Source organism: Bos indicus, chromosome 19 (genome assembly GCF_029378745.1).
Source record: "Bos indicus isolate NIAB-ARS_2022 breed Sahiwal x Tharparkar chromosome 19, NIAB-ARS_B.indTharparkar_mat_pri_1.0, whole genome shotgun sequence".
Classification (NCBI taxonomy): Eukaryota; Metazoa; Chordata; class Mammalia; order Artiodactyla; family Bovidae; genus Bos; species Bos indicus.
In genome coordinates this window covers 25,125,386-25,140,909 of record NC_091778.1, presented here as the reverse complement: position 1 = coordinate 25,140,909, position 15,524 = coordinate 25,125,386, and the positions used below count along the sequence as shown (strand labels likewise).

Below are 15,524 nucleotides of genomic sequence, written 5' to 3'. Positions count from 1 at the left end.
AAGCTCAGAACTACGGTTCAGTCAGAGACAGCCCTCCAGAAGGTGAAGGGCTGGCCAGTAAGAGACCTGGCCAGCCCTTCAGACCTCCGTTCAGGTGGAGACAGGTCTCTATGAGATGAAATTCAGAAGAGTCAGCAGGTTTTTTCAAACAGAGAAACAGACCTCTCTGAGGAGATAATGCCCGATGACTGGTCCTCCACCTCAGACAGACCATACTCTGAGGAGAAATGCCAGATTGCCAGCACTCTGCCTCAGAAAAGGACACAACTCTTTCCGAAGAGAAATCTCGAATTCTCAGCCTTTCTTATCAGACAGACAAACTGCTCTGAGGAGAAAAGACAGATGTCTAGCTCCTTTATTTGTACAGGGAGATAGCTGTCTCTGGAGTGAAGTGCCAGAGGCTCAGCCCTCCCCCCTCCACAGCTTGGCAGCTCTGATGGAGGAGAAATGCTTGGTGGTTGATTTTCTTTAGCAAACCACAAAAATAGGAGAAACGCTCAATAAGCAGCCTTCAGGTTCACAAGGAGAAATAGCTCTCTGAGGAGAAAGGCAGGAGCCTGAGACCTACCATCTAGTCAGAGACAGCGCCTCTAGGACGTTACATGCTGGAGAGCCAGGCTTCTTCAGACAGACACAAGGCACTCTGAAGCAATATCCAGATGCCAGCTCCTTTTTCAAACAGACAGAGCTCTCAGAGAAGTGCCCAATTGCTGATTCTCCCCTTTGACAGGGATTCTCTGAGGAGAACAGCCAGAATTCCAGTTCTCTACTTCAAGCAGTTAACTCCTTATGAGGAGAAACCGCAAATGGCCTGGAGCTAGTGCGTGTGTCTCTGCTCTAAGGGTTTTCCAAGTGAGGTCTAAGAGCTTGCCAAGCCTGCACAAGGCGATAGGAAGGACAGGGAAGGCTGGCACGCGGCAATCCATGGGACCACAGAGTCCGACACAACTTAGCCACTGAACTACAACAAAACCTGCACAGGTGTACCAGAAACAAAACTCCTTTACCCTTTGCAGTGCCTCTCTTGCACCCTCTACTGACAAAGCCTAACATCACGCCAGCTGACAAAGGAAACAATTCATGACCCCAAATCCATTTCAAGGTCTAGGCAGTGAAGACAAAATGGTGCTGACACCAGCTTAGCTGGTCTTCAGAGAGAATAAACCAAACAAAAAGGCTTCACGTGTTCATAAGGAAGTGACATAACACATCAGGGAAAAAAGAAATACAGAGAAATGCAGGAAGAAGTGAGAGATAGGCATAAGGCCTGATGACCTTTGCTGTCTTACTGTTGGCCTACTTGTAGCCCCTTCCTTTTGAATCTAGGAGAAATACTCTCTTTTTTTTCCTCATTGTTTTATGAAGTATAGTTGATTTACCATATTGCATTAATTTCAGATGTATGGCAAATTGATTCAGTTTTGTCTTTCAGATATTTTTTGTTATAGCTTATTATAAGATATTGAATATAGTTCCCTGTGCTATACATTAAGCTCTGTTCATCAATTTTTTGTATAGACCCCTATCTTCTTTTAATAAATGTCTCCATTCTTGTCCATTTAAACTAGTTTGAACTGCTTCAAGTTCTGCAACCTAGTCATCCTAGTGTTCATGGGCTAGCATTAGTCACTGAATTAAAATCTTAGATAATAATTTTATCATTGCTGAATCCTTGTAATAGATTCCAGTTGTTTATATCTGCTGGAAATGTATCCTTTATCTTTTTTGGAAACTCTCTTCCTTAATAGAAAATTCTACGGCATTCCCTGGAGGTCCAGGGGACTCAGTGCTTTCACTGCCATGGGTCTAGGTTCAGTCCCTGGTCAGGGAACTAAGATTTCCTCAAGCCATGAGGCACAACACCGCCCCACCCCCCAAAATAAGAAAGAAAAAAATATCTATAATTAAACAAGTTAAAATCCTTTCCCATTACATACACTATTATACTAGTTTTCATAGATAGATTTCATCCGGACTTTGCTGTTCATTTTCCCTGAACTTTTCCTCAAATTCCTTATTAGTGATAAATTCTTATAAACCCACCAATTGATATTTTAGAGCAAGGCTATGAAGACTTCCTTGTTAGTATTATATATTTTTTAATGTTAATATAATGTTTTAAAGGTGATTAGTAAAATTTATCTGATCCAATACTTTGAGCACATTTTCTCCCATCTTTCTCATAAAGTGTCTGCATTTTTCTGTAACACAATCTAACTTACGTCTGTCTAATCATTTGTATGTCTTCGTGTGGGGTCATTTAGTGGCAGTTTGTTTCTGCTAGTTCCTTTATATGGGCTGTTCTGTGTTATTATTCCCCTTGATGGAGTCAATTCATCACCCACATCCTTTCATTTACCTACTGTAGTTACTAAATTACTTTGCCTCTAACATCATTAGTGACAGGGAACATGTCACCCAGGGGTGCTGTCTTCAGCCCTTTCCAGCAGCTGATATGTCCCTAGATTGCCAGTGGGTTTCCAAAGTCTCCCATCACATCTTTCATCTGATAATTCGTTTTGGTTTGGAGAAAGAGGCTCTAGCTGTATTTTAATTTTTAATTTTAATTTAATTTTTAATCCTCAGGATCTGATTTTTTTATTTCTTTTCACCAAGTTCTTTCTCTCTGCTTCAGGCATGACCTCATCTTTTCTCCCAGTCTTATTACAGGAGGCCCTGGTCATTCACACAGCCATAATGCATTTTCATCTTAAACTATTATTCCTTACAAGCTTCATGTTTTATTTATATTTCTCTATCCTCTTCTAAGTGATTTTCTTTCATTTTCCTGTAAGAGCTTGTGTCTTGCTGGGACAGACATTTCTCCCATAATTGTGATAATGATAATAACAATCCCCTTAGGTGGGGGACTGGCATCTCTCAAACCCCCCACACCCTCATCCATTTCTCACTGGACCTGAGACTATTGTAATAGGAAAGGGACATATATAGAGACTACAAACCAGATCAGTGCATCAGAATCCTTCACAAGCTTATTAAAAATGCAGATTCCTGGGACCAAATCAAATTCGAACCTCTGGAATGATGCCTGATATCTGCATTTTTAACAATCTCGCCAGGTGATTTTTATGCACTCTAAAACTAAAATGCTTGAAAAGAAGCCATCCCTGGATGGGAGTAGTTTTCTCTTCTGAGAGTAGAGGGAGCTGGTTTGAAGTGGGGATGACCTGATGCTCCCAACAGGTATTATCTCTGCCTGAAGAAGTGGAGTCTGGTGGCCCCCTTCAGTGGAACCCTGCCTTTAGATGTCATAACTCCTTCTCAGAGTTCCTCCCTGAAACTTAACTCTGGTTCCCATAAATAGTATGTGTCATGGGAGCACAGGGGCACCATTGAATGTTGGAGGACAGAGTTTTGAATGAGCCATAGCAGTGATCTGCCAAATCTGCATTTCAAATTCAGAGAACCACTGGATCACTGGAACCAACCATGGAGCCCCACCAGGCTGGCAGAAAGGTACCATTTCATTCGAACCAGCAATAAAAGCAACACCCCTCCTCATTCTCCAGACAGTGTAAGAGAGGGATGAAAGAAGGAGAGCATTTGGCTCCATGAAAGAAAGAGAGCATTTGGCTTGTCTGTGTTTAGTCCTACAAGATTGAGGGTCCTCCAAACACATCCCACAATGAGTCATGTATGATGATTGTCTTAACATTGCCGAGACCACTGGTCATGGCTAGTGTCTAGAGAAAGGAGAAGGTAGATGTAGGGAAGAGAAGGAGTGCTGGGATGTGACATACAGCAGCAGATATTGCTACCTGCAAGGGTGGTGAGGATAAGGGGACATCCTGAGAGCCGAGTGGACACCAAGGAAGTAGCCAAACTTGAAATTCTTACACTATTAAGCAAAGACTGTATGCATATAGAGTTCTCTCATAACAAGGAAATTTATAACAAATCAGCAGCATCTGAATACCTGCCAAGCACAAGGAGCCAACAGAGGGTTTATATCAGACAGAGAGGCAGAGAGAACCAAGAGAAAGGAGGCTTTAACCACCCCCTACATCAATGTGGGCCTGGTGGCTCAGTGATAAAGAATCTGCCTGCAATGGGAGAGGGCGCACAGTCTGCAGGGAGATGGTGACAGAGGTTAGGGGACTCTGCAATAGCCTTGCTTAGAATTTTCTTAGAAATGAACTGGCATCAAAGATGCCTCCATGCCATGTTGCTTCCTCCCATCTCTTCTTCACTCACGGTCAGACCTGCATGGCAGTCGGACAATTCTTCAGCTTTCTTCAGCTCCCTCCCCATTTTCTCTCACAGGTCTTTCTTCTAACAAATGTTTTCTTCCTGTCTTGGTGACTGCTTCTCAGAGTACCACAACTAACACTGTACTCACTCGGGAGCAGTCTCAAAATGAGAGGTCTCTTCTGCCTCCCTCTTCTTCCTACTAACACTGGTGCAGATGTGCAGAGGAGGAGAGGCTGGGTTGGGGGGCAGGGGAGGACAAGTTAGCCACCTGTCAAAGAAAAACTGCCCCAGAGTTCAAAAGGCAAGGAAGACTTTATTTGAGGATTTGAGGCTATTGCAATCAGGGACAGAGACTGAACTCAACTCCAAATACAACAGGGACAAATGGGGATTTCTAGCCAATGGCAGGGTGAGGAATTGGATGGAAAATTATTAAGAGGAACTTGGTTAGGTATCAAAGGTGAGGGAAGAGCAACTTGATTGGCTATTGAGAATGAAGCTGGAGGGTGGGGGGTGGGTGCCGGTGGTCAGAGGGATGTTTCTTGATTAATACATCTACAGGCTAGATACAGCCCATGGGAATATGGATTCAGTCTCTGATGTACTGAAAGATGCTCAGGACTGGGTCCTAGGCAAAGAAGTCTGAACACTGATGGACACAAAATATCTTATTTATTGTCAATTTCTGCAAAGACACATTTAAGCAACAAAATATACATTTGTCAACTTTTAGAATTCATTTTATACATTAACAAATACAATGTGCTACCATAGCAATAAATTAAATTTACACTATTTACATTACATAGGCAGTCAGGGGTGGGGGTGGGGGTCTACAAATCACCTCCTCTGAAAGAGGAAAGACAGAAAAGTCATCATCACATGGATCATCATCTCCAAGCTACATCTCCAAGCAGGTTCTAGCACACAGAGGAATCTCTTCACACTTAAACGGCGGCACTCCCCAGGCTGGAGTGTGGAAGGGCAACGCCCGGGATAGGGGAGAGCTAACACACATGCTAAGGAGCGGGAAGGGGGGGATTAACCCTTCCAAGTAGAAATGTCACAAAATCAGAAACGATGGCATTTAAATTCCAGTCTTCCAGCCACACTCTGTCCCTGGGACTGATAAGGACAGGACAGGGCCCTTGCCCCCCAGTAGTGTCTCACTAGGCAGGACTCCACTGTCCTTGGCCTTGGTGGGGGGTTTCTCCTTTCTTCCAAAGAGGCACATGGCCCTGCTTAAAGGAAGGAGCTGTGGGGTTGGGGTGGGTAAGGAACTGGCGATAAAACAGCCATCAGAGCAGAACAGAATGCCCCAGTGGGGGCCCCCAGGTGGTAGGAACAGCCCTGGCAAACTGCTGACTCTCCCTGCTCTGAGAGGGGTACCTGGAGGCTGGAGAGGAGCCATGGGGCCCCTGCCAGCCACCGGTAGCCATGAGATCTGTTTGAACCTCGACCGTTCCCCCACAACAGACTTGTCTCTGTTGACTAAGAATGAATGAGGGTAGTGTTTGAGTTGGCACCTTAAACAGTCAGGGTAAGAACATGAAATGGGCTATCATTCCTTGAGCTGAGGTTTTTATTGACTACCTTTGTTTAACGATCAGGGAGAGTTCAAAGAGTTTCCTTTTACCACTTTTCTCCTTAACTAAAAAAAAAAAAGGAAAGTGAGGTTTGGTTAACTGCATCTTTGCCCAGGCCTACACCCTTACAGATAGGGACTGAAGAACTAATGTCACTGAGGAACAGTCCCTGAAATCTCTTTCCCTCCTTGTTTTCTTTGCCTGAGCTGGAGCCAAACCCCAGGGCCCTCATTGAAAAAAATCCCAAAGAACATCCCTCCTGAAAAGAACAGAGGCTGAGACTGAGCCCCACCAGCACTTGTGGCTGCTGACACCTCCCAGCCAGTGCCGAGAAACTGGCTCACTGGCTTCCTCAGATCTCAGGGCCCCGGTAAATCCAGTCTCTTGTTCCACCAACCAGATAGGTAGTGCCGAAGAAAGGGCTCTGGGTTGTGGATTCTCATCCCAGCTTTGCCACCAGCTGACTATGTGACCTCAAGCAAGCTGTTTCCCTTCACTGGAGCTGAAGGTTCTCATCTGGAAGGTGACACGGTTGGATTAGATGCTAAAAGGGGCCCGGAAGGCTTGGACATGGAGATGAAGCTCACAAGACTGAACCACAGAATGTTTTTCCCATTTCCATCCATTAGCAGCAATAGAAACTCTAGCTAAGACCTTCTCTCTCCAGCTCTCTCTGCATCTGTTTTTAAGCCTTAGCTCGGTAGAGGCATATGGATGCCCAACAGAGCTGAAAAGTATAGCTTCTTCCATGAGGTCCCAGAGCCAAAGTTACGTCCAGGAAATATGTCTCTGATGGGACGCCTCAAATGCCAGCAAGAACACCATCAGGGATGAGTCTGGTCATAAGGACCAAGGAGGTTGGAGCAACCTTTGAGCCTCAAGACTACATGGGGCAATAAAAGGAAAGACCTTCTGGAGCAATGCAAGAGGGGGATGGAGTGAGCAGCCTTCAGGAATCCAAGCTGCCAGTCCCATGGTCCAGAGGATAAAGGGAGACTGGCCCATCCTCGTTCTCCTTCTCCTCCACAGCCCTGGACCTCAGTGGGGCTGATGCGGTACACTCTAGAGGCCACAAAATAAACTTCCTAGATGAAGTGAGGGAGGGACATTTCAGATCCTGCTCAGAGCATCTCCATCAGCACACAGAAGATAGAGGCCACTTCTCAGGTCTGTTTCTTAGGGAGCCCATGTAAGCCTCTCAGTTTCTCTGGACATACTGAGCGATCAACCCGGACCCTGGCTCAGAGGCAGGGGGCAGAGCCCTCCGGGAGCTGGGGGCTGCAGGAAGAGCAGCCAGAGCAGTGGGGGAAGGTGGGTGGAAGGTTCCCAAGTAGGACAGAATGGGGACCACCTGAAAACCCCAGGGGACCCCCAGAGCACGACAAACACAGCACAGCACAACCACCAGGCGGCTGTAAATACAGCTACTCAGAGAAGCCAGCCAGAACCTGGAACAGCTTTTAAAGAAATGGAGTTTGACCTTTCAAGCTCCTTCAGAAGCCCAGCCAAGAGAACTCTGCCAGAATCCATGGGCCTCATTCCAGCCGTGGGCGCTGCTACGGGGATCTTTAATACAAGCTAAACAGACATTGTTGACCTTCTAACCAGAATAAATCTAACCGGACTAGTACTTTGAGCAAACACATTTCCCAGATAGCGTGAAGGGGAGAGGTCCACCCAACCTATAAATAGGATCCCACAGAGTTCACGTGAGTTGAGGATGAAGGACCACGATTTTGCTCTAAAAGCAAAAGCAATGGGGAAATTGTCACATCAGTCAAAAAACAAGTGTAACCTTTTTACGTCTTGCCTTGGGGATAGGCCCAGATCCTGATGCAATCACAGCATTTAGTTGGAAGTCCATGTAATCTGCTCACTGAAACAGGAGCCTAGCGGTATCATCCTGGCAGCTGTGTGTCACTGAGGCCCCATACACACTTGGAGCTGTGGCACCCCTCAAGGGTCTGCTCTTCAGACTCTGTTTAACTTGGAGGACACCTCCTCACCTTAAACCCCACCATGGCCAGTCAACAGAAATGACCTATCACTGACTCAGATGGCTGAGAAGAAAGGAGGGCCCACTTCTCAGAGAGCAAGCCAGCTCAGCCCAGCAAAGGGTGAGGGTGCAGATAACAGGTAGTGTCTGAACTATGCCCAACAGGGACCCAGGTTGCAAGAATCCCACTCATGTGACAAATGCTTACAGACTTGTGGCTGGAGAGGAGAAAAGAAGGATTTAAGATTTAGGGTGGATCAAGCCCTGATAAAACCAAAGGGCTTAGTAGCTGGAAAAAATCCCCCAGGGTGCTGGCGGAGTCCAGACATCTAAACTGCAGAAAGACACCTCCCATCCCCACACCTAAGCTAGACCAACCCATCCAATTGTCCCCCACCCTGCCTCTTGGGCTCCCCCTCTAAGTGGGGGATGGAAGTAACTCTCTTTGCCTCCTGTGAACCTCCATAACCAGCAGTGACTTGGCTCCCAGCCAGCCCTTGGCCCTGAGGTTCTCCTTGGCCAAGGCCCCTGCATGCTCCTGGCTCTCCCTGAATACCCTCCCACCGCCGCTGCCCACCCCTTTGTGGGAAAGGTATCCGCTCAAAGGGGAGAGGCTGACGACTTCCCTGGCAGCTACCACTTTCCTGCAGGAAGTAAAGCCGTCCAAGAAGAACACGCCTCCCATGCGTGCCCAGCTGTGTGTCTCAGCTTCACCCGGCCACATAGCTCGAGATCCCGGGGCAGCAGGGACAAAAGCAGTCTGGCCTGATGTCAGCAGGGGGGTAAGAAACTCCCAGCACAGAAGCAAGTAGATGTTGGGAGCTCCAGACACGAAGGAGCAGCAGAACCGGTTTCTATCAGGACGCCTTCGAGGATGGCTACAAATCTAGATTCTTAGAAAAATGCTCCCTCCGCCACCACTAAGTGTATCTGCTTCGGGGAAGGGAGACATGCTCAGTGTGGCTGCAGCCTCCTGCCTACCACGTCCAGGGTACGGCGCTGCCCCTGCCTGGGTGTAGTGCCCTGCTGTCAGCCTCTGCTGCCCACCTCACCACTCTCTCTGCCTCTCTGGACTCTGACTGGTACCCTATCCCCCTCTTCCCTTGCCCAACTCTTTCCCCTGCAGACAAAACGAGATGACAAACGACCCAGACACACATCACATAGGGCGGTCAGGAGCACGGGGAGCCTGGAGGAATGAGGCCTTGCCCAGAGATGGGGAGGTACTGGCAGGGACGGGCAAGGCTGTGGCCAGGTCGGGACACTGGGACAGACAGCTTGTCTGGTGGCCAGGTGGCCAGTGGAAAAGCAGGCCTGTGACGGTCAGAGTAGTGGACGGCACCCCCAAACTTCTGGAATAGGAGCCTTCTCCGAGACAGAATCGGGGCTTCCCTGGAAAAAACAAGAAGGGAGAAGATGATCGAATAGTAGGTAAAGGAAGAGAAGGAGATGCTTGTGCCCACACGTGCTTAGGACGGGTGGCTGCCAGATACAAGGGTGCAGAGCTGCCACCACCTGAGAAGTTGGGCACAAACATTACTTTAGTGAATGAGGCATCTGAAGTCCATACTGGAAGTGGGAATCCAGGTTTGCATAATGAGCGCTCAGTTGCGCTCCTCCCCCTGGTTCCAAATGTGACTCAAACCCCTGGGAGCCCCATGGCAGGGAGAAGGCTGGGCAGTCAGATGGGTCTTTAGTAACTTCCTTAGCAGGAGGCCAGGCCTTGGCGGTGGAGAGCTGGACCCATGCCCTGCTCTGCTGAAAACTTCATGAGTCCCTGCCTGAGGCTGGGAGTAGGGTTCCCCTTGGGCTCACGCTGCACAATGCTTAAGAAACCAGGGCATCTCTGGACACACAGGGAAGACATGTCTCATCTCAGAGAACTGGACAAAGACACAAGGAGACAAAGGCTGCCAACACAGGAAGGCCAGGGGCCAACTGAGGAAGGAGGGCTCTGGGCTACTGCCCTCTGCATGCGGGAACAGGCTGCTCTGGGGAAGGGAGACACACTCAGTGAGCCTGGTCCAATCCCACCAGGCAACCCTTCCCATGGGCACCCGAGGCCGTGTGCCCTCTTCCCCATCCAGACCTGAGTCCCACCATAGAGACTCCAGGGAAGAGGCACTGGCCCTCCCCAGCAGTCAGGATCTCTCTGGCCATTCTCTGGGTATCAGACCACCAGTACGCTCAATCTTAGTGACACACCCTCCCTCGTGGCCACAGCAGGACCAACACCTGACCCACCTTTGACAAGCGAAGGACTCCTCTTTCACATTAGTGACCCTGTTTCAAGAAAAATCCATATGAGAGTTTTAAATCACTAGACCACATAATCCCCAGTGACTACAGCTTCTGTATATTCGGTGCTCATCTCTCCAGAGAGCCTGGGAAGGGACATGAGGCCCAGGAGCCAATAATTTCCAACTTGCATCTGCCTGTGTCCAAGGGTGTGGCTCTGACACAGGAGGTGTGGAAAGGTGGCTGGTGAACCCCAGGCTGATGCCTGCACCATGGGGACCAAGGGGGAACCAATGGCACCCCCAGATCAGACCAGAGCTTCCTCCCTGCCCCCATGTGAGGTGTGAGGCACCCTCTTCCTCCAACCCCAGGAAGGATGTCTGGCTTCTGGAGGAGATGGGCATGTGGGAGGTGGAAGGCTCCCCCTGCTCCCCCGACGTCCCCAGATCCTTACCGCACTGGAGCTGGCATGACTGAGCTTATCAAAGCGGAATTTCAGGTTTGACCTCGGGGAATTTCTGCTTTTGACATCTAGGAAAAAGAAGAATGCCCTTGAGAGGAGGGTGGGGCTACAGAGGTCACTGGGGCTAGCGGGTAAGAGCTGGATAGGGAGCCCCAGAGAAGCAGGGGGTGTCCTCTCCACTAGGCACTCTAGCTGACCTGTGCCAATTCACAAGAGCCAACTCTCACATTTTTAGAAATGTCATGAGCTGGTTGTTACACAGTTATCTTTTCTTAATTCTACAAGCTTACAATTAAACAAATTATATTCATCAAAGGTAATCAATACTCAGAAGTCACCTAGTTATTTCAGTACATTTTACTATTATTTATTCTCCTAAGATTATTTACATCCATTATGTCTGATGCTTGTGTGTGCTTAGTCGCTCACACATCGCTCAGTCACATCCGACTCTTTGCGATCCTTTGGACTGTAGCCCACCAGGTCCTCTGTCCATGGGATTCTCCAGGAAAGAATACTGGAGTGGGTTGCCATGCCCTCCTCCAGGGGATCTTCCTGATACAGGAGTCCAATCCGTGTCTCCTGCACTGCCAGCGGATTCTTCACCACTGAGCCATCAGGGAAGCCCCCATTGTGTCAAGTAGTTCTTCCCAACTCCATGTCACATGGATGCTTGAGATCAGCCAGGAACAGTCACACCACGGAAGTCAGCACACACTACAAATCAGAGCTTAATTTAATGTTTTCTTGTCTAGACATAAGAAACTCATGGAGCATATGTTAATAGAACGGATTATACTTGAAAATGTGTTCGTCTCTAGTCATTACATTGTGAATGGCACAAAAAACTGAGAAAACACTCTTTTCGTATTTGAAAACTATTATCTGATTCAGCAGAGAAGCTGCTCACATCACTGACAAAATAATATCAATCAACATTCATGTCAAAACTATACTCATTCATCATCTGGAACTTTATGTTTTCTACAGATACAACAGTTAGGCAAATATCAATAAAAGCATTTTGTGAGAATCAATTGACTCTGAGGAATTTATAGTAAAGAATGTTGTATATTTTGTTAATATCATTATTTATAAATTATGTGCTTCAGATCCTTTAGATCAGTAAAATTTACAGTAAACATATGCCTGTGTGTGTGTGTGTGCGTGTGCGGTGGGACAGCCAGTTGTTAAACGCTGACAGCACACCACTGGCAGGGCACTCCCTTGGCTTTCTGGTTTTCCTCTGGCTGAGACAATCTACAGCTTGGTATACTCCATCTAGAAACTGCTGACTTACTCTTGGTGCTTTATATTCAAAGCTTCCACTCGGTGCTATGACTACCTTTTGGTGAGAGCCGCTAGCACCCTCTCAGGATCCCAGGGAGCTCACGTATGAAATGACCAATGGCCACGGCATTGGAATTATGGAAGACCGATGTCAAGCCCTCCCAGCCACCTCCCTCCCCTCACCCCTGTCTCTTCCTCTAAAACAGGTTTCCAGATCTCCACAAGCCCACCCCAGTCCTACAGGTACAAAGCACAAGTCTTGTGGGGCTGGGAGTGAGAGGCGGCCCCCCCTCAGGGTTAAACACTCCATGGGAGGTGGGGTTGCAATAAGCACAGGCCGGAATCGCAGACCTATTGGAGGTCCCCTTCTGCCCCACGTGACCTTCAGCAAGTCACACCTCCTATTACTCAAAACCTTATTTATTTTGATATTTATTTAATATCAAGTAGGATCCAGGCTTGGTTACAGATTCAATCATTCCTTCAATATTTAATTAATAAGCCTTGTTGAAAAAAAAAATCAGGAAATTCACATTACTACCCCACTTTACAGATGAGGAAACTGGGACTCAGAGAGGTGGGCCTATCAACACTGCACCAGGATCAGAACCCAGCTCCACAGCTGCTCAGCCACAGAAGGTTGCCGCCCTAACATAATGATTGTTTACTTGGGAACCATGCCTTCTCTTTATCCCTAACATCGCATGTATTTGTCAACACTTCTTCACCATGAGAACCCCAGAAGCACCGTGGTTTAAATGACCCTGCTGGCCCCCTGGCCTTAAACGTTTCTATCATTTAGACTAAAGTTCCTGAACCCCAGCCTGACATTATGGGCAAGATAACTCTTTGTTGCGGGGCAGGGGGGTGGCAGGGTGGGGGGGTTGCCTCGTGCACTGTAGGGCACTTAGCAGCATTCCTGACTTCTGCCCAGGAGATGCCAGCAGCACACTCCCCTCCCACGATCATGAAAATCAAAAATCTTCCAGACACTGAAAAGCATGCCCTAGGAAGCAACATCTCCCCCGGTTGAGAACCACTTATTACACTATTGTTTTCTTCCTGTTATTCAATAAATACTTAGGCTAACAGTTCTGCATCTCTTATAACCGTAAGCTTACTTGCTCATCACACAACCAACCACAGGAGGTAGGAAATATTCCCTTCCCTCCATTTTTCGTTTGGGGAAACGGAGGCACAGAAAAGACTCAGTAACCTGCCCATTGGCACATCACTAGTAAGTGGAAGACCCAGGATTTGGAGCCAAGCTCCAGAGTCCTCCACTACATAACACTGCCCTCCTCAGGGCAGGACCAACACTCTGATTTCCAGGCCCGCCCAGTGCCCAGTGGTGCCAACCACACATGTCTGCTTGGACACCCCTTGGGCTCCAACCCCTTATTCGCTCCCCAGAGCTGGCTCCTCCTTCTCTGCCTGACTGCAGGGATCACAGAAACCTGAAAAGCCCACACTCTTTGCCTTCCCTGAGCCCTCACTACTGAACCTGGGCACGCCTTGAATCCACATCCTTCTCCCATCACCCCATACACCATCCATGGCCCTGTGACCCCTCACCACTCACAGTGACCCCTCACTGCTCTCCCTCCCTGCATCCACTCCCCACCAACCCTGTCTATTCAGCCAGCTGCAGTCACCAAAACGGTCTCTCCCCTCCTTCTAGTTAAGGACCTTTAAAGACTGAAGGCCCTTCAATGTCTCCCACTGGGGGCAGGATGAAGCAAAATCCTCACCAGGGGCCCCGTGGTGCTCCTACTGTCTAACCGCTGTCTGCCCTCTGACACGTCCCCTCGTGCACTCCAGCAGTACTGAGCCACACCTGGGTCCCGTACACAGCCTCTGGGCTCCCCCCAGGCCTCCCCACTGCGGTTCCGTCCACCTGCACCACACTTCCCGCTCCTTATCGCTGTATTATCAAGATGGTCTCTGTGGCAGAAAGGCCCTGGGTCGGTGATGGGCTAATGGAGAAGTCAGGGGAAAGAGCCTCAGCTTTCCAATCACACTGTCTCAACGCCTCTGGCAAATCACTGAACTCTCTGAGCCTCAGTTTCCCCATGAGTATGGAGGGGATGAGAACACAGCCTCTGGAGGGTGATGAACAGATGCAGTGAGCCGGCAGAGCTGAAGGCCCTAACACTTTGGGGTTGAAATGGAAACAGGGCAATTCAGTGTGCCTGGGGCTCGAACCCCACCAACAGCGGCCAGGCCACAGCCCCGCCCCTGCCAGCCGCATGGTCCACACCGCCCACGAGACACCACCAACCTGTCGGACTCCGGCTCATGATGATGGGGGTGGCGGCTGCCCCCAGGCTGGGGCTCTCGCTGCTTGGGGACGGGCTGTAGACAAACACCTCCTGCTTGAAGGGAGAGGTTGTGGACGGCTGGCTGCTCTGGGGAGAGAGGCTGGGTGAGCCAGGCAGTCCCACCCTCCCCAGGCCTGAGACAGGCTCCTACTACCCCACTTGGACTTGCTCTGTCCCTTTGTTGCTTACAGCCTCGATTCCAACCTCTCCCCTGCCCCCCAGGAATTGCCCCTGACCCAGCCCCATGGAGAGAGATGAGCCCTCCTTCAGCTGGGAAGCCCACCACAGGGGCACCATTCAGTCTGACCTCTGACCCCTGCTGCTGATACTCCTGAGGGAGTATCACTCTGAGGAGTGAGGGAGTGTCACTCTGGGGGAGGACCCCCCACCCCACCCTGAACCACTGCTCCCAGAGGGTGGACATGGCTGACTGGGCCCTCTCCCATTTCCTCACTTCCCCTTTTATCCGCTGAGCCTGTGTGAGGCTCTGCCCACAGGAGCTATTTTAATGCACAAAGCAGCATCTGCCTGGGCCCAGGGTGCCCCTCGCTGCTCTCCAGGGCTGGACGGGGCCGCACCTACCCCACTGTCACACTCCTCCATGGCCTCGCCCTCCCCGGCCGTGCTGCTGAAGCTGCTGGTGCTGGAGGAGGAGCGGGAGATGTTGGCTCGGCCGTTCTCCTTCAATTTGATGAAGGGCCTGCAGGGAACAGGAAGGCAGGCAGGCCCTGGTCACACACCGAGACGCCCCCCACAGGCCCTCCCTGAGACTGAGGGTAAGGCAGGCCCGGCAGACCTGAGCTTGCCCACCAGCAGCCCCCCAGCACCCTGCCCCACCCCCCCAGCAGGCCCCTGCTTTGGTGTTGGCTTTTGTGTTCCAGAAAGTTCCCAAGGCAAGAGAAGCTGGTTGTCAGCTGGCGGGAGTGGAGCACATATTCTGGGGTCCTGGGTGGCTAAAGCCCCCACCCCACCCCACCTCACTTTCTTACTTCTCCTTGTTGGGGCAGATTTCCGGAGAACTGGGGTTGGATGAGGTCTCAGACTTTATCTCCTGAGAAGAGTGTCCGCCCTCCGGGGTCTTGGGGTTGCTGGATGCACTGTCACTGAGGAAAGGAGGATGAAGAGGAGTGAGGCCAGGGGGCCAGTCCACAACCCCCCCACCAGCACTCAGCACCATGGGGACCTGTGGGGTCATAGTGCCCCCCTGACAGCATGGCCGCCAGGACCTCCACTCCCACCCAGACCTCCTCAGACACTGCAGCAGACCACCGAATCCTCTGCTCCGTCAGAGGCTACTCCAGGTTCCCGGGTGAGAGTCAAGAGTCATCAAGCAAGAGTTCTAGGCTGGTGCCCCCAAGCACAAGTCCACCATCCCTTACCCCTGGCTGGCCATCTCACGCGGCAGAGCTCTAGGTCAA

General features: G+C 49.8%; 1 protein-coding gene across 8 annotated transcripts in view; it reads right to left on the bottom strand.

The window, feature by feature from the left end:
* Positions 1-4,867: 4,867 nt before the first annotated feature.
* Positions 4,868-15,524, bottom strand: part of RAP1GAP2 (RAP1 GTPase activating protein 2) — a 218,431-nt gene continuing 207,774 nt past the window's right edge. For 5 of the 8 annotated variants that reach the window (XM_070772829.1, XM_070772834.1, XM_070772828.1 and 2 more), the window contains 5 exons: positions 15,096-15,209; positions 14,689-14,806; positions 14,067-14,193; positions 10,487-10,563; positions 4,868-9,186 (listed from right to left, as the gene is read on the bottom strand). In XM_070772829.1, the coding sequence (XP_070628930.1) occupies positions 9,118-9,186; positions 10,487-10,563; positions 14,067-14,193; positions 14,689-14,806; positions 15,096-15,209 (505 nt within the window). In that variant the 3' untranslated portion in view covers positions 4,868-9,117. Of the gene's footprint in view, positions 9,187-10,038; positions 10,078-10,486; positions 10,564-14,066; positions 14,194-14,688; positions 14,807-15,095; positions 15,210-15,524 lie in introns of all 8 variants that reach the window. The other 3 variants (XR_011561953.1, XM_070772831.1, XM_070772833.1) reach the window with 3 other exon arrangements.